At 32.7% G+C, this 24,026-nt stretch overlaps 3 protein-coding genes and 1 long non-coding RNA gene across 7 annotated transcripts; 1 reads left to right on the forward strand and 3 right to left on the reverse strand.

The window, feature by feature from the left end:
* Positions 1-5,199: 5,199 nt before the first annotated feature.
* Positions 5,200-9,283, reverse strand: LOC130969992 (3-oxoacyl-[acyl-carrier-protein] synthase I, chloroplastic). The gene is made up of 7 exons (XM_057895921.1): positions 8,534-9,283; positions 7,563-7,994; positions 7,188-7,361; positions 6,507-6,620; positions 6,272-6,373; positions 5,687-5,753; positions 5,200-5,584 (listed from the first exon to the last, which is right to left on the reverse strand). Exons 1-7 carry the CDS (start codon positions 8,987-8,989, stop codon positions 5,517-5,519), a joined length of 1,413 nt encoding a protein of 470 aa, XP_057751904.1. The 5' UTR covers positions 8,990-9,283; the 3' UTR covers positions 5,200-5,516.
* Positions 9,284-10,339: 1,056 nt separating this feature from the next.
* Positions 10,340-13,827, forward strand: LOC130970527 (high mobility group B protein 14). The gene is made up of 6 exons (XM_057896638.1): positions 10,340-10,512; positions 10,997-11,137; positions 11,876-11,933; positions 12,254-12,298; positions 12,671-12,751; positions 12,844-13,827. The coding sequence occupies exons 1-6, from the start codon at positions 10,448-10,450 to the stop codon at positions 12,874-12,876; spliced, it is 423 nt and encodes a 140-aa protein (XP_057752621.1). The 5' UTR covers positions 10,340-10,447; the 3' UTR covers positions 12,877-13,827.
* A 552-nt stretch (positions 13,828-14,379) lies between these two features.
* LOC130970526 (uncharacterized protein ycf23-like) lies at positions 14,380-17,091 on the reverse strand. Its single transcript, XM_057896637.1, has 9 exons — positions 16,778-17,091; positions 16,470-16,535; positions 16,132-16,206; positions 15,858-15,920; positions 15,650-15,709; positions 15,338-15,427; positions 15,135-15,242; positions 14,890-15,012; positions 14,380-14,749 (listed from the first exon to the last, which is right to left on the reverse strand). The coding sequence occupies exons 1-9, from the start codon at positions 16,976-16,978 to the stop codon at positions 14,618-14,620; spliced, it is 918 nt and encodes a 305-aa protein (XP_057752620.1). The 5' UTR covers positions 16,979-17,091; the 3' UTR covers positions 14,380-14,617.
* A 4,198-nt stretch (positions 17,092-21,289) lies between these two features.
* LOC130967498 (uncharacterized) lies at positions 21,290-23,558 on the reverse strand. 4 transcript variants are annotated; one of them, XR_009081360.1, is made up of 4 exons: positions 22,972-23,513; positions 22,634-22,859; positions 22,131-22,350; positions 21,290-21,613 (listed from the first exon to the last, which is right to left on the reverse strand). It is a non-coding gene; the product is annotated as an uncharacterized LOC130967498 (long non-coding RNA). The 4 variants fall into 4 exon arrangements; XR_009081359.1 differs by having other exon boundaries at positions 21,290-22,315; positions 22,972-23,503; XR_009081357.1 differs by having other exon boundaries at positions 21,290-22,350; positions 22,972-23,503.
* Between the last annotated feature and the right edge of the window lie 468 nt (positions 23,559-24,026).

Below are 24,026 nucleotides of genomic sequence, written 5' to 3' on the forward strand. Positions count from 1 at the left end.
ACTCTTGTGTGAGTAACTATTTATCTTCCCTTTTTCAAATGATTTTTCAATTTTTTTCTCCTTAGCCATGAAAAAAACAAAAGCCAGACAACAGAGTCACACAAACACGAACAGATTTGGAGGGAGGAGAACGTCGCACCATTCTCTTCAATCCGCTGCGACATCGCCATCGACATCGAGCGACGATTCTGGGCTAGGCGACAAAGTAATCATGACACCATTCATTCTTGGACAAGGGAGCATAGACCTTCATCGCCGGCGAGGAGCAGACAGCGATGAAGAGGGGAGTATAACGAAGATTATGAGACGAAGGAGACACCTATGCAGCCACGGATTGCTGACGAGGTAGCAATTGTAAGAGGTCGAGGTAGCGTCGTTTTGATCAAGGTTTCTGACGCGGTAGGCAACCATTTCATTCTAAAAATGCATTGTTTGAACGATTAGGATTTAGGCCTTTCTTTTTCACTCTTGATTGTTGTTTAGGTTTTATTGCAGTGAGGGATTGAAGGTTTTAGTTGACAATGCTTTATTTTTGTGAGAATGTCATGTTTGCATGCTCTATTGTTTTGAATGATTAGTTATTCTGTTCTGAAATTTTTTCTATAATAGCAGAAATGGATGATTTTAGCGTTAGGGTTCATCACCGGAGGGAGGCAGATTTTGTAGTGATAAGGGTAAAACTGAGTATATTGATGGTGATGTGACAACGATTAACTAGTGTGATAGAGATAGATGGAGTGTTATGAGAGCTTGTGATGTAGTTGGAAAACTTAGGTACATTGCTGCGAATATTGTGATACTGTGGTATAAAGATGCTGAGTAGGTACATTGCTGCGAACATTGTGGTATTGTGGTATAAAGATGCTGAGTTAGGGTTAAAAAGGTTGAAGTTGTTGGCAAACATATGAGTTGAAAAAAAAGGTGGTTGATTTATATATAGTGTATAAGACTTCAGTTTCTGATGATTTCTGTTATGACATTAGTTTTTTTTTTTGGGACTTATGACATTGGTTATTTAGATGTTAGGGGTGAGAGTAAGGTTATTATTGAGGACGAGTGTATGGATGCTGGTAGTGGCCAAGTAACATTAGAGAAACCCAAATTATTGAAGTGGTGGCCTAAAGGTGTGGAGATGGGGTGGAGGCCCAAATTCATGAAATAGTGGATGCCTATTTAAATGTTGAAGAAGTGGTTTAGAATGTTGATAATGGGCAAGGGGAAGAGCAAGACTATGATGAGGAGAATAGTGAAAAAGAGGATGACAGTAATGACTCGGATTATGAGGTTGATTTTGATCTTTATTCTAGTGATAGTAAAGATGATTATTGTGAAGATGATGGGCTATTCAATGTTGATATAATTCTTGGAGAGATTCACCAAGACATAAGAAAATTTAAGAAAAGTAAGATTACTGTTGAGAAACTAAAGAAAAAGAAAAAGGATGCCATTGGAAAGAGAACAAGTTCTTGTTTAAGCAATGATAAAGTGTTGAACAATGATGAGTTAGAGGAGATATTGAGTGAGGATGATGAAGGCGGCAAGAGAAAATTTTTCATTCACAAGGAGTTGAAGAATATAAGCAATTACAAATAGGAGGTTGAAACTCTCTATGCAACAAAAGAGAAATTCAAAAAAATTGTGACATCATATGTTGTTCACACTATGAGCAACATGAAATTTTCAGTGATAGGCAATGTTCGGGTGAGGGCCAAGTGTGAAGATGGGTGTGAATGATTTGTATATGCGGTGAAGATGGCAAATGAAGATAGTTGGCAGCTAAGAACTGTTAATAATCACTATTTTTGTAACACTGTATTTGACATAAAAGTGATGAAATCAAAGTGGCTGGCTAAGATTTCAGGATGAAGGTGGAAGAGAATCCAAAACTGAAGCTGGGTACCATACAAGGCAGGACTCTTAGCAAGTGGAATATACAAATTTCAAGAGCAAAAGCATTTCAGGCCAAGCAAATTGTGTTGGTTGATATTAATGAAACTTTCAGGGAGTAGTATAGAAGACTTTATGACTATTGCCATGAGTTGCTGAGGACCAATCCTGATTCATTTGTGAAGTTGCAAGTCCAATTACCTCTAGCAGTCCAAACTGAGCACCTCGATACATCAATGGACTTAAGTCTACGATTTCATAAGATTTATATTTGTTTAAAGGCTTGCAAGGAGAGTTTCATGAAATGTAGGTCCATGATAGATTTTGATGACTATTTTTTGAAGACACTATATAGAAGGTGACATATAATATTTTTTTGTCATCTTTTTAAAAATCTTCATGAAAAGACTCATACGTCTAATAAAAAGAGAATGAAAAAAGAATTATCATTTTTCAAAAAAAAATATGTGAATTATCTAAATTGAAAAGGAATAAAAAATTCTAATAGAAATTTTATTCAGTAACATATGAAGGGTTATAAGTATAGATTAATAATGAAATTTAGGGTTTAAATTAACGAAAACGTATTTATAAAATAATTAGAGGTGCACATGGCTCGATCCGATCCGAAGATCCGGTCAGGGCCCGAACATTTTAAGGCCTAATTTGGTGTGATTTCACTAAGTCTAGGGCCGGGTAAGGGTCTCAAACATAGACCCGATAATTATTTTGGGTTGGGTTTGGGCCATGTCTCGGGTCACCCAAACTCGGCCCGGCAGCCCGGTCATCATATACAATTAATATTTTGTGTTATTAGTGATGGATGATGGCTATTATTATGTGAAATTTAAGTATTATAAACCTTAATATTTTGTGTTATTAGTCCTTATAAGACTATAAGTTAATGTTTTATGTTTTAAATGCATAAGACTTTAGACTAATACATAATATTATGTTATTTGTATTGATTTAAATATTTGGTGTTATTAGATAATTTTAGTATTGATTATGCTTATGCATTAATTTTAGATTAGTTCTTGTTATATTTTTCTAAGTGAATTTTACCATGTCAAATAATGGTTGGAGTCTTGAAAATTTAGATATTTTCACATGCTAGTTTACAAGAAGGTACGAAGGTAATGTAATGTTAACGGCTCGATTTTTACCCAGTATAATCGTGGTCCGAAAGTGTATAGATTTCACCGGGTCTAAGACCGAGTTCGGATCTAATAAATAAACCCGGTATATATTTCGGGTCGAATCTAAATCACATCAAACCCGATTTCACCCAATCCATAACACCCCTAGTATAGATATCACGATCGATTAATTATAGCCACGTCAACTATAAACATTGTTCTTGATGCCTTGAGGGAACTTGATTTATCTAATTTATTATTAGCAGCGGTTCGGTAGCCAAGTTAACGAGGAAAACTAATTAGCGCAAATACAATTTGTTTAAAAATGCAAATGATACTCATGAGTACGTTTTTTTTTTTTGGGAAAATTCTATGGTGTAGATTGAGGAAACATCCACACATCACAGATGGTGAGGTGTGTACACCAAGCAGCAACGCGTGGCCTCCTTCTTCTGACTCGCATGGAGAACTACAAACACCAAAGGCTGTCACTGCAGGTTGATACGGATGTTATAGTTGGTCAGAAATTTAATTTAAAAAAGTATATTAACATGAGTGATTATAATGTTTGAAAAATAAGCCGAGGTTTTTTGGATTTGCTCAGAGTAAATGGACTTTTTTTTATACAAAATGAGATTTTGCAGCTTATTTTGAATTTCTTTTTGTTTTGAGCTTTGAAAAAAAAAAAAAACAAACAACAAAAAACAACGTCTCTCTCCTCTCACCTATTCTCAGTCTCTCTCATCTCCTACGCCAGAGAATAGAGACTTCACCTGAACTCTAGTGCCGCTCACCCTCTACCTTCTCCTTAATTATTTTTTTCACTTTTTTTTTCATAATCCTTATATTCATAATTTTCATTAACTATTTATTTTTATGTTAATTTATTTTCATAATCTTTACATTTTTATTTTAACTTATTTCCATGTCTTTTTATTTTTAATTGTTGCACAAGCTTCATTTTTTTTTATTTGTATTCTTATTTACTTATTTATGTTAATTAAAATTATTGACATTTTAAAAAAATAGAAATTACTTATATAAATATAACGGAATTAAATAATAAAATAATTAAAGATATAATTATCCCTTTATAAAAAGATTTAATCCATCTTCTTAAATATTATACATATAATTAAAAGTATTGGATAATAATTTTTGCTATTTGTAAACATAATTATTATCATCGTATTATAAACATAATAAGTTTTATGTATTAATAATTTGACTATAGCAATAATAAATATATATTTTGTATTATTATTATTAACATACATCATTCTCTTTTTTTTAGTTTTTTTTATAAAAACTCAAAATAATGTTTCTTAATCTATTTAAGAATATAAAATTCAAACAATTTTCATATTAGAACATAATGATAAAAAGAAATTTTTTTTTGTTTCCGCGGTATTTTCCAACCCAAGTCGCGGGGTTGCTGCATGCATAAGGCGGGATTCGAACATCCGACACTTGCTTAAGGGAACGAGCGAGCTAACCACTCGACCAACCCAAGTTAGTTGAAAAAAAGAAATTTAGAGGAGACTACATAGTCTCATTTTGTACAAAAACCAGAAGCCCATTTATCCTAACCAAGATCAAAAATTTCAGCCCAATTCCCAAACATTATAATCACTCATATTAATATAATTTTCTTGAACTAAACTTGTGCCAAATACAACAACGTCAGCAGTCTTTTGTGTTTGCAGTTCTCCATGCAAGTCTTTTGTGTTTGCAGTTCTCCATGCAAGTCAGAAGAAGAAAACCACGCGTTATTACCAGTCATACACACCTCACCATCTACATGTGTGGATGTTTTTCCTGATCCACATTACAGAATTTCCCTTTTCGGGGGGGGGGGGTTTGAAAAATTGTAAATCAAAATACTATTTGTAAGCTAAAATTAATTATTATATATTTATATATATTTAAATATATATAATTTAACTTATTTTTAATATATATTTTGTATTTCAATGTATATTAAATGTATATTATATGTTAGTGACTGATCTTAATATATATCTAACTTGGTTGATTATAAACTGTATTTAAGCTTACAAAACCACACTGAACAAGAATAATGTACCATCAATTCAACATGTAATCAAGATTCAAAATGATAATCACTGATTAAGAGAAGAAGATAAACTAAAAACAAATGGTACCAACAAAAAAAAAGAAGGGAAACATTTTATTCAAATAAAACCATATTGCAATAAAGAAATAGACACTAAGGAAGAATGTTGAAGATAAGCTCTATAGAAATTTCTGTATCCACCATAGTACTCCAAACTAAATAAATATTCGAGCTATACGCAAAATGTTCTTTATGCTATCAAATCACAATTGGCACAAATATAAGAACTACAGGCCTTGCAGCTTTCACGAATCAAAGACTCAAATAAAGGAAGTTGCCTCAATGATGTAGAAAGAACAAAATTGCAATTAATTTATAATCCTGTTCTACATTTGTGGTGACAGACCAGACTATCAGGGCTTGAAAGCAGAAAATGCCACCACAGAGTTGTGTCCACCAAATCCAAATGAATTTGAAATGCCTGAAATGAAATGAAAAAAATAAACCATTAGCTGTTCAGATTATGGCATTTATCTTGTGTAACGGAAAATTACCATGGTTGTTGAATTATACATAAACTTACCAACATTAATTTCATGCTGCTTCTTGACATTGGCAACTGTATCAAAATCAACTGCTGGTTCTGGATTCTGCATTCAATAGCAAGGACAAAATGTTATTACAACAAAACATTTAAATGAGAAAAAACAAAGCACTATGAGGATCAAACTCAACAACTGAAGCTTTGTATGGTACTAACGGGCAATTAAAGTAAAAGTGTTAATAATAAGCAGCCATAATAACAGGATCCTTCTTGTGATCTGGCTCAGCCGATAGACCTCAAAGTAGTCAGCTGCAAATTAAAAATCTAATAGAATATATGCGCACTTATCCTTGGAGATTACCGCGATGACTTCTCTCATAAACATTGATGACATATTCAGGTTTCTAGATGAAATTTCAAATAACTCAAGGAAGAGAAGACCTAATCTTTTTCCCCAAAGAAAGGAATCACCTATTATCGTCGTACATAAAATAAAGAATAAATATGCTGACATTGACCATATATGAAAATTTGTCGGACCATAACAAAAGCTCATGCTGTATGTTGAACATAGTTGACAACAAATAATCTTAAATCAGATAAAAAAGAATTAAGTATACATACGAATTGATTGATTGACGGATGCAGCCACCCTGTTGTTATGGCTTTCACTGTTGCAATGGCTTCCAAACCTCCGGCTGCACCAAGGCAGTGCCCGATCATAGACTGATAAATTAATTAAAAAAAAAATCCGTCAACTCATTTACCATGGAACTAATAGAATATAATCTGCTATAATTGACAAGTAGAAGACAGAAAAGCTTTCACCAGAAAATAAAGGCAAAAATTGGGATAATACCTTTGTTGCATTGATTTTGATGCCATCAGTTTTCTTGAAAATCTTCTTAATAGCATTAATCTCTGCCAAGTCACCAGCAAGAGTAGAAGTTGCATGGCAATTTATATAGTTGACCTGGAAAGAAGTATTTGATATGCTTTCAATACACCAATTTAAGGCTTGCATGAATCGAAGTTAGAACATAAATTAAAAATAAAGCAAAATTTGCCTTCGCATTTATTTCCATTAGTAGTTCAAGCTCCTCTCTATGGGAATGGGAAAGGGTAGTTATAAGATGGTTAACTTAAGGCCATAACTCCCATTCACACCGTATGTGTTACTTATTTGGACTTCTTGGTCTCACTAATTATACCAATTATCCACTAACTTCTCCACAACATTATCCAAACCTCAATGCTAGTGAATCATGGAGACCTACTCCAAGCTCTAACTTATACTACCTAGTAGAAACTCTCCAAAATATGTCGGCTATGTTGGATAGTGGCCTCCCCTATCATATCATATCATGTGCTAAAAAGATATTGATAACACATCCCTTACTAATAGATGGTAACAGGAAAGCAACATATCAACTGGAGAGACATCCATGAGGAATGATATAAATAATTAACAGTAGAACTTCTTTCAACAGATAAAATCAGCAACAAAATTAGACAACAGGTGTTGGGAATAAAATCGTACCTCCTCAGGGGAGACACCAGCATCTTCAAGGCTGCTCTGAATGCATGAAGAAACACCAAGCCCATCAGATCTTGGATCAGTCATGTGATAAGCATCACAGTTAACAGCACCTCCCAAATATTCAGCAATAATAGGCGCACCTCGCCTCATGGCATGTTCAAGACTCTCCATTACCTGGTACCCAACAAATGAAGAAGACAACTATCTTTTCAGAAACAGGGAAATATATATTAGCAAAGAGCCACAGTACTAAAATATCAAATCACTTTTAATTGTCAATTAAAGTGACCAACATGCGGAAGATTGCCACTAAACAATGAAAACAAAATATGTACGCAGAAGTATGATCTATTTGCACTTTTTGGGCTGCCTTACCAGAACTCCAGAACCTTCACCCATTACAAAGCCATCTCGGTCTTTATCCCATGGCCTTGAAGCAGTTTTAGGGTCATCATTTCTCTGAGAGAGGGCCCTGCATGCAACAAAACCCCCTAACCCAATTGGAATGATGGCAGCTTCAGTCCCACCAGCTATCATCAAATCAGCCTCTCCCCTGCGGATGTGATTTGCAGCAGCATAAAAGCAATAATTGGAGGTAGCACAAGCAGTTGATATGGAATAGTTTGGACCCATGAAACCAAGATCAATTCCAAGCAAAGCAGAACCCATGTTAGTAATGGCATAAGGAATGAAGAACGGCGTTATTTTGCGATGTCCTTTCTCAATTAGAGCCTGAACCCCATCCGAAAATACTGTAAGACCACCCATCCCTGACCCGACAAGAACACCTGCCTTTTCCTTGTCAAGCTGCAAATAATACAGAGTGATTTAAGCTTGTCTATATTTCTCAAAATAAGCAAAACCAATTCAAAGCACAAGTAGGCCTGATTCAAGTTTTTTTAACATTAATACAAGAGTAGCAAACCACCATCAGAAGGAATTGAAAGAATTTAGAAAGTATTTACCAATTCAAAATCCAGATAGGAGTTCTAATCAATGCCATGATATGATTCCATTGAAGAAATAAAAAGCCACAAAAAAAAAAGGAAAAAAATACTTTGCAGTAACTCCCATTTCTAAATGAATCAAAAGCTCAAATATACAAACAAACAACGTTCTCATTCAAACTGAACTCAACACCTATGGTGACCAATTAAGCACCAAACTATCAGTGAATCAGTGACCAAATGCAGAAACTGATTCCTATTAACAAAACAAAATAATTAACAGATCTAAGATGCAGAAGCAGCAAAGAAGATTGAACCACATAAAAAACATTCAGACCCGTTAAAACACGACCATCACCGACCAAATCAAAATATGGGGCATTTCCACGAAAAACGCACCTTGTTGAGCTTTTCGCCCCCGAGGTCAGCGTTCTCGAGAGCCTTCTTACCGGCGACAATGCAGTACCGGAGACAATCATCGAGCCTGCGATCGTTCTTGCCATCGATGTAGCCTTCAGAGCTGAACCCACGGATCTGGCCGCCGAACCTGGTGGGAAACTTGGAGGCATCAAAGCGGTCGATGGTGGTGATACCACTCTCCCCGGCGAGGAGTCTGTCATAGAAAGTGTCGACGTCGTTGCCGAAGACGGAGGCTAGGCCCATTCCGGTGATTACAACGCGCTTCTTTGGATCCTTCTGCCTCTGAGGAGCCGAAACCTTGGGGGAGACGGCGGCTGCGGAGACGGTGAAGGACACCCTCTTCGATGCGCGGCGCGTGGATATGGGAGCATTGGTTGATTTGCGAAGTGGGTCCAACGGAGAGACGCGGAGCGTGGGTGTGTGAATGGCTTGCATGATGGTGGAACAGTAACAATTAGCGAATGCAACTCCAGAGAGACAGAGAGAGAGATAGAGAGAAGTGCTTTTAGAGCTACCAGGTGTTTGTGAAAATGTCTCTGTTAATTTGTTAATTGCGTTGCGTTGCGTTGCGTTACTGAGTGTGTTTTTCTATATGCTTCTTGTTTATATCGTATTGTTATGGTGTGATGAAAGCGGAACGGGCCACGCCCACACACAACCAAGCAGGAGGCGATAAAACCAAGGCCTTGACACATCCCATTTTTAGTATTCTCCGACACCATCACCTTCCACCATTGCATTTCCACACACTAATCTTTTACGACTAATAAATGCATTAATACAAATAAACCACTATTGTTTCCTAATTGGGTTAATTAATTTTTTTCTATGAGAATAGTTTTCTACTACCGAGTACTTTTTCATTTATGTATTTTTGTTTTATGACAATTTTTATGAAATTGATTAAATTTTATTTGAGGTTGACGATTCCATCTAGGTAGTTAGTTAACCTGATTTTGAATTAGCCATGCCAAATCAAAATTAATATGGAGTACAACTAGTAGGTTACTGGAGTTGTCTATAATATCAATACATCTCATGTGCAGTGTACTGTGACGGTCCAAAAGACAAAGGTTTCATAATTCCCTTCACTTGTGTGTGCACTGTGCACCATCCTCATAAACAATGGCCAACCTATGGAGTTTTCTCCGATAAATTAGGTCCTGACTACTTAAGAAGTAGAAATAATAAATAATGATCTTATACTAGATGTATAGAAAAAATCAGCTATTTATATAGAATTTATGTTCAAATATAATAATATATATATGTATCCACAAATAATTGGTAACGGTATTTTTGATCATCTTAACATATATTTGTAGTATTTATAATATTTAAACTCTTTTTTATATCACTTAAGTTTTTTATGGTGTTCGAAGTTCGACGTTCAATGAAAAGAACAAAAACTAAATCAAGTGTAAAGCACGTAAGTAAAAATATTGAAAAAAAAATGAAAGATACCAGATTTAGGTGTATGGTTTATCTACTCAATACCCATTAACTGTAAAGTAGTTAGCTCAACCCAACTCAACCCAACTCCATTTAATGAATTTTTTTTGGGCCAAGACTGTTTAGGAAAATGCAAAGCTCAATAAAGTGGACCCCTTCAATGAAACGTCGTCACGATTAGTTAGCTCTACCCAAACTAAAAAAGGTCTGAAAATATTTAAATGTTTTTATATTTACAAACAAAAAAAGACTCCGCCTAATTAAAAAAAAATGCTTCTACAAACAAAGTTGTATAAATGAGAAAAAAAAGGGTAACCATGACGGTGTCGTTTAGGTTTGAATAACGGGAAGCGTGTCTATGGGGTATGGCTTCCAGCACAGCTGACACTGACAGCTCTGCTAAACCGCACCACTGAACACGAAGAAGAAAAAGAGAGGGCGATGGCGGGAAGGGCTAAACGGAAAACCTCTGCTTCTGCTTCACCCTCTTCTTCTGTTCCTTCCCGGTACCACTCTTCTATTTACTCTCCAGTTTCTCCATTACCCAACTCAACTAATTTTTGTACTATCTGTGTGTATCAATGTACTCTCTTTCAATTAGGTCATTGTGTTCAACATAAAGTTGCTTACTTCCTAGTTCCTTCACTACTGGGTTTTTTAACTCTTCCTTTGTCACTTTTTTTTTGTATTATTATTATTGTTATCAGTAAATTCACGAAAATATTGCGATAAAAGAGGTCATTCTTTCTCTGGAAAGATTGTACTAAAAAAGTTCCATCCTGATAATGGGAGAAAAATTGAGTGATTAGAAACATGAATTTGGGAGGTACTGTCTTATTTATTTATTTATTATCATATCTGCTTCAGACATCACACCTGAAAAAATATGCAAGGGGATGGAGTTCTGGAGTTCATCTAGGTCTAGGTTCTCTGGATTCAAGTGTTGCTACATTCAAATACCTAAATATGATGTTGTTCTGGAATTTTCAGCAAACTAGTGTTGAACATCAAAACAAGCAGGGGGATGAAGAGATCACTGCGGCAGGCTAATTCGAGAAAGAAACCCAAAGCAAAACAAAAGATTGATGCTAAGAAGCCAAAGAAACCTCCCACCGCTTTCTTCTACTTCTTGTAGGGCGATTATTTTTCCTCCATCTTTCTCTGTATTTAATTTATACTTGCTATTGATGATCTTTTATGTTGTCTTACTGGTAGTTATACTTTATATATGGTATTGCTAAGACTCATAATGGCAGGTTCTAACGTGTTACTCACCTGTTCACCACTGGAAACGCCATTTAGCTCCAGTTTAGTTTCATGTATGTATGTTCCAGGTTTATGGCATGGCATTGTTTGTATATCTTGAATGAAATATTAAGCTCTCCTAAATAGTTGGAAAAGTGCCGGTGTTTAATTTTAGGAAAAAAACCTGCAGTTAGTGTTATATGCTTCTTTCTTTGCCCATCTTACTGATTACTGATCCTAGAAGTATGATCCACTGTAATTAATAATATTCTGGAATTGTAAGGTAAAGTAATTTACTTTAGAGGGAAAAGTGCTGGGGAGGTAATCACTTGATGGAAAGTTTGTGCATACAAGTCAGTTTGGATGCATCAGTATTTTATGTTCAAGAGTCAAGACAATCATTCGTATTAAAAATTATGGTTATCACAAGCCATTTAATCATGATTTTCCTGCTATAGTTTGCTTTCCTTGTTACTAGCTTGTTTTTTTGTTCTTTGTTCAGTATATTTCCATTTACTTCGGCATTGTGTACATAAACCAACTGCGTCATTTCCATTGATGGAAAATCTTGTAATTTTTCAAATTTATTGTGCTTACCTGAAGTCCTTTATTGTCATTCTTAAGGGAGGATTTTCGTAAAGAATTTCAAGAGCAGAACCCCGATGTCAAGTCAATGCGAGATGTATGTATACACACTATTGTATCTGTAGTAATTCTGATCTAGTTTATATGTTTAGTTTGTCTTGAAGCAAGATAGTATTTGTTTGCAAATTAATTATTTATAAAATTCGGATAATTTCTAAAATTCCAATACAACATTAAATGTGATCCCCGCTTCTATTAAAAAATTGTCAGTTATTTTAGACTTGAGAATTTGCAAAACGTTTGTATACTTTGCATGAACAGCGACTATATTATTGCTGCTGCTGTTGTTGTTACTTGTTATTCTTTGTAAATTAATGCACTTCCTTTTGGTAATTCCTCCTTCATGTGTTAGTTCAGATTGGCAAGGCATGTGGAGAGAAGTGGAAAACGATGACTTATGAGGTAAGGACTTGGGTTTAATGTAACCTCTCCTTTCCTCGTTTAGCCTGAATTGCATTATTATGGCTGTAATCTTTGGTGCTGGTCGCATTAGAAATGGTATCTTTATATGCTCGTAACACAGCTCTTCATTAACTGCACAAGAACATTTATTTATATTTTAAATGAGATCCTGTGACGCACAATTTTTGTCTTTGAGGAGACGCTCCTTTTTGTGTTAAAACGTTCACTTACTCGCATCAACTGCATTCATTCCAAATCTTTTAACTAATTTCTGTAGTTCGTTTCCCATTCAGTTATTCGTTCATTTAGATCTGAGCAAAAAGAAATATGGCTTTGGTTGAATTCTGTGCTAATAACACCAGTATCTTACAGGAGAAGGTTCAATACTATGATATAGCAACAGAAAAGCGCGCAGAATTTGATATGGCAATGGCAGAATATAATAAGAAAATGGTAATAATCTATTATGTTCATGGTATTGAACTGACTCTTGTTTACCTTGTTATGAAAAAAACAGTTCGTTTTGTTTTGTTGATGATTGGCAGGAAAACGGTGAATTTGAAGACACTGATGAATGATCGGATTTTGATGAATAAGACCCATGTAATTATTATTAATTAGCTAGATAGAAGGTTTGGAACTGTTTGAATTAAAGCTGCTTGGTCTGAAATTGTACATCTAGTTTGTAGTCATCTCTGCTTTATCCTTGTGAATAACTATCATTCTCTCTATCAATTTTTTTGTGTAAAGTACATCTGTTAATTCCATTTGGAAGCTTAGTAATAGAATTGCAGATTTTTGGGCATAATGCTTAGTAGAATGTTTTCTTGTAACATTATTTCTCTTAATGTTATCAAACTTGCGAGTTTATAAACTCGTGGAGTTCACCTAGACTCGACTCAAAAAGTTGAAACTCGTTCGAGTTTATTTGTTGTGAATTTATTTTTTTAAAAAAATATATATCATACAATCATACATAAGATATATATTTACTTAAATCTGATCATTTAAATTTAACAATTTCACCACATAACACATAATAAATTAAAATAATAGTACATGTTATAATAATTACATTCAAATCTTTAACAATTATACAACTAGTGCAATGCAGAACACAGGCACAAAGCAAAAGCACAAGCTCGAAACAGAAGCAGGGAATAGAACTTAAAAGCTCGTATCAGAGTTAGAACTCAGAAGCAGATGCAACAAGAGCCAAAAAAGATGAAGTAAAACCAAAATGCGTGAGCGATGAAGGAGGACAGAGGAAAGAGAAGGTCGAGAAGCACGAAGAAGACGGAGGCTAAGAGCATCAAAGCTAGATGGCAAATGATGAGTTTTTTTTTTTTTTTAAAAGCTCAAACGACATAATTTTGGCTCAAAATGGGGTGAAAAAATCAAACTCGCAAACTCAGGAGTAAACTCACGAGTTTGGGTGAGTTTGTTTCTAACCGAGTCAACTTGATTCTTCTACCCAGAAAAATAAACTTGGAAGACATAAATTTGGAAGATTCTATGAGTTAACTTGAGAGTTTGACGACCATGATTTCTCTCATGTACCTCGTGATTATTGTTAAATCCAATTTTTTGCTCAAGTGAAAAAGCATTGTATGCAACTATATGGAAATAACTCTGGAAAAATGCTGCTTTTTTTTTAGGGCTTATTTAGGTGAACTTTTAAGAAAAGATTTTTTTTCGAGTTATTTTTTTTAAAAGATCTTATAGAGAAGTAAAAGTAATTTTATATTTGGATATCTCATGTAAAAAGGTTTTTTTATCTATCAATTATGTTTGGATATAACAATATAAAAGTACTTTTTTGTTTATTTATTACATGAAAAATATTTTTTTTTAAGTAAAAAAGATCTTTTAAAAAAAGATGCAAATTATAGCTTTTCAAAAAAATTTTTTTTATTTTACTAGTGCTTTTACTTTTACTACTAGAAATTTGTCAAACATGTTAAAAAATAAAAAAGATATTTTTTTAACAAAATAATGGCGCCAAAACATGCACTTAATAGAATAACTTCAACTTCTTCATAGTGTTCATTTTACTTTAATGCTCGTTTTTATTAGGGAAATTTTAGAATCTAAAATTAGCAATTAAAGAAGCAAAAATATGCAGGGCAAAGTTATACTTTCCTCTGTAGAAACATCAGAATACCATAGCTCTGAAATAGAAAGGAAGAAGAAAGATGGATCCTCACACTTTTTAAACCCTATGTTGAAGTAAGTTCCAAATTTTCTTCATGTTTTATTCACTGGTATCCTTCACTTCTAACCTATTTCTTGTGACACAACCCAATGGATAGAACTGAACTACTGTCTACGAGTTTCCACTCCGTGTGTAGCATGCATCAGAGATGATGTCTCCAATGAAGTCGCAATGCTTTTAACCTCAGCAATCATAGCAACCACATCATTTAGCCTGTTAACTGCAGAACCTATACCCTGTGAACAGAAAATAGTAAATAGTATACTGATCAATAACTTGTCACCATAAGAGTAGAATATTACATAAGAAAAGTTGGTTTATGATTTTTCTGGACAGAATAAGATGGAAAAAAATTTGTTGAGATTCAGAAACATACCACACCAGCTGCCCCGGCTGTGATAGCCATAGGCGCTGTAACAGCACTTAAGCCAGATGAGCACATGACAGGGATCTTAACAGCTCTTGATATAGAATATGCTGCTGCCAAAGTTGGTGTTGCCTGCAATGACCAGCCATGAGAAATCTAATGGTTTAAAGAATGGTACATTTATCAATACAACAGTAGCAGTGTGTATGACGATCCATTGAATTTAAAACAAAACACATAAGTTATCTGTTTACCTTCTCAATCAAGCCTAAAACACCAGACTTTGTAGGATTTGAATATTTTCCTCCCTCGGTTTGAATAATGTCTACACCTTCTTGTTCTAGTAACTCTGCAAGCTTGACCTGTTAAGGTTTTAGATTAATTTTATTCATCTGTGCAGGTAATTCATGACATCAGCTACATAGTGTATTCTGGAATTTAAAATGCTGCTTATAACCTGATCAGGGAGGCTTAGTGTGTGAGGCACGGTGACGGACAATGTTACTGATGGAAGTATTCTCCTTGTCTCCTTTGTTAGACCTAGAATCTGCACGAGAATTTGTACAAAATGCTAATTAGTTAGCACTACTCTGAGAAATTCAGAAGGAACTATCTACATCTTCTTTTTCTTATGTTCAATTGGCTATATCATAATCATAGTGTTTATCATACGAAAATCAAACAAGATATTTGTGCTCTAAATAAAGACAAAAGCCACTCTCTTTGACAAATATAAATTCAGTCTTTAATCATTAAATTCTCTCCATACCTGCTGCGGAGTAAAAACCACTCCCTTCTCATAGAATGAATCATAATTTCCAATCTCGACCTGTCAAAGCAATTAATCATGTTCAGTGAAAAAATTCCCAGAAGCCCTATTTGATTATGGTTAATGGCTAACATAACTTTCAAGGATTGTGCAACAACCAAAGGATCAAGTTATAACTGAAGATAAAAATTAGACAAGTTAGTCGAACCATTAGTGCTCCTGCTTCGACTGCAGCCGGAAATGATGCAGGGTCTACAGATGAAACACAAACCTGCAAGAAGCATGAATTATATGCAAATGATAGAAAAAATAAAAGGATCGAAACATAAATGTAAATGTCTTGTTCCACAATCCAATTACCAATGGATTTGGGATATAAAATGCTAATATACATGCTCAACATTAATGTAGTAAATGATCAATATGGTCCACAACTATAATTCTTTTAGAAGCTAACCAAATTTCGAAAAGTATGAATATACCGGACAAGAAGTTAAGCTGATAGCCAGTTTCACCAACTCCGGGTCGCACGCTATATCCACATGAGTTGCTCCACCCTGTAAAGCACATGGCATCACAACACAAACTCATTGGACATTAGTATGTTAGTTTGTAATGCTAAATATTTCATTGCAGAAAGAATAAGAAAACAGTATTCAGAATAATTAGAGATCTTTAAAAGAATAATCCACAATTCATATGTATAATTGTAATCATGCATCTATCAGCTATCAAATACTAAACCAATTCATGGATACTACATAAATTAGAGAACTGAGCAACAGAACAAATCTTTAAAGAGAAAAAAAATAAACCGAACCTTCTCTGCAGCTGTCACAACTGAAGCAACATTGTCCTTATCAAAATTATGCAGGCCTGAGATAATCTTCAAAACAAGTCAAAGATTTATCAATCGTTAACATGCATAGAATAAATGTACCTAAACACATGAATCCAAAATCTTGTGTGTGAAATAACTAAAGCTGCATAGTTCAATTTCTATTAGTTAATCTCTCAGCTTAGGTTAAGATACTAATTTTTCAGCTGATCCCTGAACAATTCAATATCACAATATATCCCCAAATAAACAATTATACATAAAAGATGAAGAAATGGGAATAGGTTCACCTTGAGAGCTCTACGTTCATGGAAGTCCTTCAACACAGATTCTTTGGTAGATGATAGTAGAGCTTTGGTAGAAAAGCATGGTTTCTTTTTCAAAGTTAGAAGATTAGGCCTTGAAGTAGGAGCCAATAGAGGGTTATGGTATGGCTTTAGAAAGGTGTAAGAAGAAGTAGAAGAAATTGTTATGCATGTTAAAGAATGCATGTCTATGTCTATGTCTAAATACTTTGCTAAGGAAGAAAAGTTTTGGAGTGAGGAGTGAGGAAAGGGTTACAACAAGAACAAGATAAGATGATGATGCTGGTGTTGGTAGCTTTGAAACTACAAAGTTTATTAGATATTTTAATTTTACCTTCTCTTTCATTGATATGGTAATTACTAATTACCAGAATAAACTCAAATTAAAATTTAAAAAATTTTATTTGGCAACAAGCATTTTCCTGAAAAATGAGGAATGATGAGCAATCTTGTTGGCTTTCTAAGAGACGCATGTTCTAGAGAAGTTCCATTTGTTGTCATCTTTTATACAGTAGGAAACGCAGTAAAAATAAGAAATTGGAATTAAACTGTGACAATAACAGAATAATTATAAATTGAAATTAGAATTATAATTTCACGTAACATTTTATAAAAACTGAAAAATAAGTAAAATAAACACTTTTCCATTCATAACTCATTATATGAATGGTTATGTTAAAGAAATAATAATTTAAAATTATTTTATTTAATTTAATATTTATAGTTATATATATAATATTTATAATTACATACTTATTGTTATATCTAATATTTGTTAACTATTCCAATAGAATTAAAAATAAAAAATATTTTATACTAATTTTTTATTATTTCTCAAAATAAAAAAGTCTATATCGCCTTCCATTATTTACACAGGGATAAGTTAAGTTTATTCTTTTCAAATATTGACTCATAATCTGAATTGAAAAAATAAAAGGAAAAAAAACACTAAATCAAATTTGATATCACAATTTATATTTTATTTAGAATAAAAGGCAAATAGGTTTCTCGTCTTTTTTTTTTGCGGATATTTTCGTACTCAAAAAACGAAAAATACATTCATGTCCCTTATTCCTATAAAACGCGGACATTTTAGTCCTTTCGCTGAATTTAGGCCGTTGGACCCGACGAAAAACTCTGACCTGGCAAAGGTGGCGCTGACCAATCCGTTACGGAGTCCACGTAGTAGTGAGTTTTTGGAAACTGGACATATAAGTCCCCAAATACAAAAACGACGCTGTTTCGTTACCTCCTCCAATTTTTTAAATTTTTATGCCCTAATCTCTCATCTACACAGAAACGGCAAAGTGGATGTTGTAGGAAGCGAACGAAAAAAAGAAATTCTTCGTGTCATGACATCTGAAGGAGTATCATCAAGTTGGAGAAGAAGTGCAGGTGGGGAAAGAGAAGCCCAGTTTGATGATACTCCTTCAATTCACATAAGTCTAACGTTATTGTGCATGAATATTTCTTATGACAGTCTAGAATAAGAGCAACAATTCAACTTTAATAGCTAAAATTTTTATCTGTTTCAGATTTTAGTATTATACAATAGAAAAGAAAATTTCAAAATAATAAAGGAGGTCAAAGTATAGTGTGTATTTCTATGTTCTACGTTAGCATAGCTTATGAAAGTGTTAAGATATAAAAAAAATGAAAAAGGCGTCATCCTGGCTCGGCGTTGATGTGACAGTACAAATATGAAAGATTTTGTCCAAAAACTCACAAACTGAACAATGATGGCATCGAGGCGGCTTGAGCTGGTTGCACTTCCAACAGTAATGGACATATTGACCAGAAGGATCAGATTGTAGATTACCAAACTCGGAGGCAACCAACGAATCGTCCTCTCCTCTTTTCTCATCAATTACAGGCCTCCAGTTTGGAGGCACACTTACCGGATCCGTAAATACGATAGAAAAGTAACTCTACAATAGTCTAATTAACTGTATATCATCAAACAATTTTTAACTACCACATTATTTTAAGCTAAGATACTTCATTAATCCATCTAACTAACTAAATAAATCAAAACACAAGCTAAACACATTTTTATCAACCTGATGTAGGGCTTCTAAATCAACAGTAAGCTAAAGATATTATACAAATGGATTCTATTTAATAAAGTAACAAGCACTTTTTATTCCATCCTCTTCCCAAAAACTCAACTTTTTAGTTTCATCTACCAAACAACACAGTATAAGCCATTCAAAATTAAATTAACAAACATCTCATCCTCCTAAGCTAAAAAAAGCTCACATTTTCAATGAGCTTTAGCTCAAATTCAAACAAACACAATTTTGAAGCCAAAAGAGAACAAAAGATGTGGAATTCAGGAATTGTAATTTACCAAATCATGAAACAAGATCAATACTGCAATGGCAAGAAGACAATCAAGGCCTCCAGCAGACAACACAGAATCGTAATTAGTCAAAACAACAGCATAATAAGTAACACCAACAACTCCAAGAACCAAAAGTATCATGATCGAACCCAAGCCATTGTAGCTCCAGATCTATGCATAATCGAAGAGCAACAATCCCACCACGATTCAACACCAAAGATCTTAACTTTCCAATAATCGGAGCCATCCTAGAATAGGAACACGAATAGGAACACGATCCTTTCTTCGCACCGAACTGGGCTTCTCTTCCCCCACTTCCACTTCTTTTCCAACTTAATGATACTCCTTCAGATGCTATGGCACGAAGAATTTTCTTTCTTCGTTCACTCCCCACAACATCCACTTCACTATTTCTTTGTAGACGAGAGATTAGGGCAGAAAAATTTAAAAGATTGGAGGAGGTAACGAGATGGCGTCGTTTTCATGTCTGGGGACTTATATGTCCAGTTTCCAAAAGCTCACTGCCACATAAATTCTGTAACGAACGGGTCAGCGCCACCTTTGCCTGGTCAGAGTTTTCCGTCGGATCCAACGGCTTGAATTCAACGGAAGGACTAAAATGTCCATGTTTTACAGGGATCAGGGACATGAATATATTTTCCGTTTCTTGATGACAAAAATGTCCGTGGAAAAAAAGGTCAGGGACCTATTTGTCATTTACTCTTTTATTTATTTAGTCATTCTAACATATATTTTAAAGTTCGAATATGTTACGTGTACAGTAAAATTAGCCACCAAAATCAGTTATAAGTATAAAATACATATTAGAATTTAAATACATATTAAAAATAAATTAAATTACACATGTATTTATATAAAATATATTATTAACTGATTTTAGTAGCTGATTTTAGTATACAAATAACATTTTTATTTAAAATTTCATATTACAATTCCGGTTTTAATATCTAATGACTTTTAATATGGAATTATTGGAGCTTAGTAATTGAATTTCATGCATCTCATTTAACGTTAAATTAAAGTTGCGTGCATTGTTCGACTCCCATTTTTCCCCAGCATTTTCTTAATCTTTTTTATATTTCAAAACATAATTTGACATGGACGAATTGCATTAAACTCTCTAGGAGGAATTATATATTTCAAAACATAATTTCTTAGTTACTGTAAAATCAAATAAATATTTTTACTTTTATTATATATTATACATATTACTAATTTTACAATCAACATATCACTTTTTTATTATAGTTAAAATCAAATATTTTTTTTCTAAAATTAAAGAATTTTTTTTCATTCTTTTTTTCTATTTCTCTCATTCTTTCACCACTCTATCTCTCTTATATATTATTATCTATGACTAATTATAAATTTAACAATCAAAATATATAACACAATATTTTTTAATTAAAATTGAAATTGAAATATAACTATATTATATTATTGATTTAACAACCAAAATCTATGAGATGACACACTTTCATTAAAATTTTAATAAAATATTTTTCTCTAAAATTAATAAACTTCTTTATTTCATCATCTTTTCTACCTCTCTTTCCTTCTTTATTTTTTCTCCTTATCCTTCCCACTACTTTATGTATAACTTATAATTTATATTTATATTATTAATTCAAATAAATTCATAAAATTATAAAAAATATATTAAATTTATAATTAAATATAATTAAAAAAATAATTTCATAATATTATTCACATAAAAAATATATTATTATCATATACATATCTTTTTTTGTTTTTTTATATAGTTTAAACTTTTATCATTTATCTTTAGAATCTATATTTTTTTTAAATATTTATTACATATAATTTAAAAAAATAATAATATTGTGATTAATAATTAGAATTAAGATTCAATTGTCTTAAAAATAAATTAATTTTGAGTTAATTTTAGAACTATTAATATAAATTTTTTTATGTGAATATCTAATTCTTTCATTATATTTTATATGTATATAAAAGAATATTATTTTTATATAACAAACACGAAAATAATTATTTTTATATACAACGAACTTAATACCTAATCAAATGTAAGTATACACAACAAATTATTTTAAATTTTAGGTAATAAATATTAAAATAATTATTAATAAAAAATTAAATTCTTTCGCATACAAGTAATAACTAAAAAATTTGTTATTTAATTTTTTTTATTTACAAAAACTCTAATTTTCTTAACCAATAAAAACTTTTATCCTTTACGATCGTTTTATAAAAATAGTTTAATTTATAAATTTTTTGTGCAATAATCTATAATGTTCTTGTAATAACATTACGAAAAAAAACATTAGATATTATTTATTCATATGATACCTTAATAATACAACAATAACAACAAAATCTTGTCCCACAGGATCGGCTGCATATGGATCCTATTAAACTCTATCATGTATTCACCCATTGTCCCCCTTGTCCGGCTTCTATAACCATTCATTTATCTGAACATTTTTATCTTTGTCACAATTAAATTTTAAAGACATTTTTTGTCACATATAAAACCAACACTCTACCATTTATCATCAGCACTCTACCATTTATTATCAGCAAAAACCATGCAAAAACCATGCATACATCATAGCACAAACTCTTAAATATATTTCATAAATACTTTTAAGACTAATATAAAAAAATATAGACTTAAGAATAATTTCTTATGTAATCATATATCAATAAAAAATTATCACAAAAATATTCTTTCTCTACTCATCTGACATATATATTCTTTAACTTTTAAATTTTATTAAAAAACTCTTTAACTTTTAAATTTTATTAAAAAACTTGGTTAACGTAGTTCATTATTTAAATCTAATGAATATTATTTTCGTTATTTAATTTAAAACTAAAACTTCAATGAATAATTCCTCCTCGTTGGTCCAATAATACAAGTCGTCCATTTCAAAATTATATTTTGAAATTAAAAAAAAAAAAGAATTTGCAAGAGTTATGAGTCATGACCTTAACACACCACCTGTCTACAACCGGTAGCCAGCTGTTGGTTCCTCACAAAGGGCGATGTTGCTCACGAGAGTCTCTCCAAAAGCCAACCAACACCATTAACATAACTTATTTTCTTCTCCATTCTTGATTCTTCTACGCAATTATACCATGTTATCTTACACCCTCTCTCACAGGATCAGAAACTGGGTTGGGATCAGTGTGGACGTGGTTTAGAAAACTTGAAACGTAGAAATCATTATGTTACAGTATACACAATAAAATTTTACTAAACTTGTAATTAATTTATCTATATATATATATCTATAATAAAAATTGATTTTTATTCGTCATTATTTCCTGTGTATTAGTTTCTTCCTCAACAATTAACCAACTCCAATAATATTAAAGAAAAAAAATTCAGACTTATCTCATTTAAAATTTATTGATTCTAACACTAAATAAAATAAATTTGAGCGGTTTTTAATTAATTTCTTTTGTTAACAAATATTTCCTTGACTAACCTCACCAATAGTGACGAAAATAATATTCTTCATTTTCACCCTCACAAGTCACAAGCCTTAATTGCCAAGCAAGAATTAGAATTAGAATTCGAACGCGGATACACGTCTTCGTTACTTTGCTTCCAAAGCTGGTTTCGAACTTTGAATTCTATTTGTACTGTTGAATAAGGAACACAAGCACCAAACCTCACAGCTAGAGTATTAGGTGATGATTTCGGATTTTGTTCTGGAAGGATCCATGTATAATAATAATATTATATTTGCATTAATTGACGAGTTAGAAAATGGAGATTACAAAATTCCAAGTACTTAAGGAGCAATAAATTAATAATAATTACATGATGAGATTGTGTATCTAGTCTCAGCTAGGATGCATGATGGATGAGATCAGAAGTTGCAGCCGCAGCAGAGGTAGAAGAAGGAGAGGGTGAGAACGAGGAGTACAGCCTCAAATGCAGAGAGGAGCCTGAAAACGACGCCGTCCACGAAGGAGACGCGGATTGTGGAGAGGCTCTTCCACTTGAAGGCGGAGGAGAAGAGATACTTGAGCCTGAAATTCCACGAGGAAGAAAGCCTTTTCTTGTTCTTGAAGAACCATGACGACGACGACGACGACGATCCCTTCTTGCTATTAATTCCCACCACCATCTTAGTTACGTTTCTTTCTTTGATTTGTGTATGACAGAGAGTTTGTTATTATATAGTGAAAGGAAAGCTAAGGAACCTTCCTGGCCACTTTCTTTTTTATAGTTGGGTTTTGGTGAGAGAGAGAAAGAGAAAGGAAGCGGAGGTTGTAACTACTTTGTATAAAGCTAATAAGGAATGTATCGTGTGAGAGTGGGAGGAGAAGTGGAAGGAATAAATGGAAAAAACTGCTCCGCGTTTTGATGGAGTCAATGTCTATTGTCTAAGGGGCCTCCGCCCGTCTATGCTCCACTAATATTATTACGTGCCACTTGGACTCTCCCCTCCCTCTTATGTGTCAAAATAATTTGGATCTTCTAAATTTTAAATTTGTACTTTAGAAGATAAAGTGTAATTTTCTACCTTTAAATAATTTCTTTCTCATATTTATTTTTAGTCTCACCTATAAAATAAATGATAAGAGATTACACTTTACTCTCTAAAATAAAATTCAAACTTTAGAAAATCAAAATTCGTGTCAAAATACATTTTTAAAAATAATATTAGATATACAATAAAATTAATTATTAATATAAAATATATATTAAAAATAAATTAAATTATATATATTTATATATAAATATATAATAATTAATTTTAATATATAAATTATATTTTTATTTTATAAATTATTCATTTATTGAGTATTATACTCTTTTAGTTAGTCAATTAATTAATATTTATATATAAAAATACGTATTTAATATTT

This window comes from Arachis stenosperma, chromosome 3, assembly GCF_014773155.1.
Source record: "Arachis stenosperma cultivar V10309 chromosome 3, arast.V10309.gnm1.PFL2, whole genome shotgun sequence".
Taxonomy (NCBI): Eukaryota; Viridiplantae; Streptophyta; class Magnoliopsida; order Fabales; family Fabaceae; genus Arachis; species Arachis stenosperma.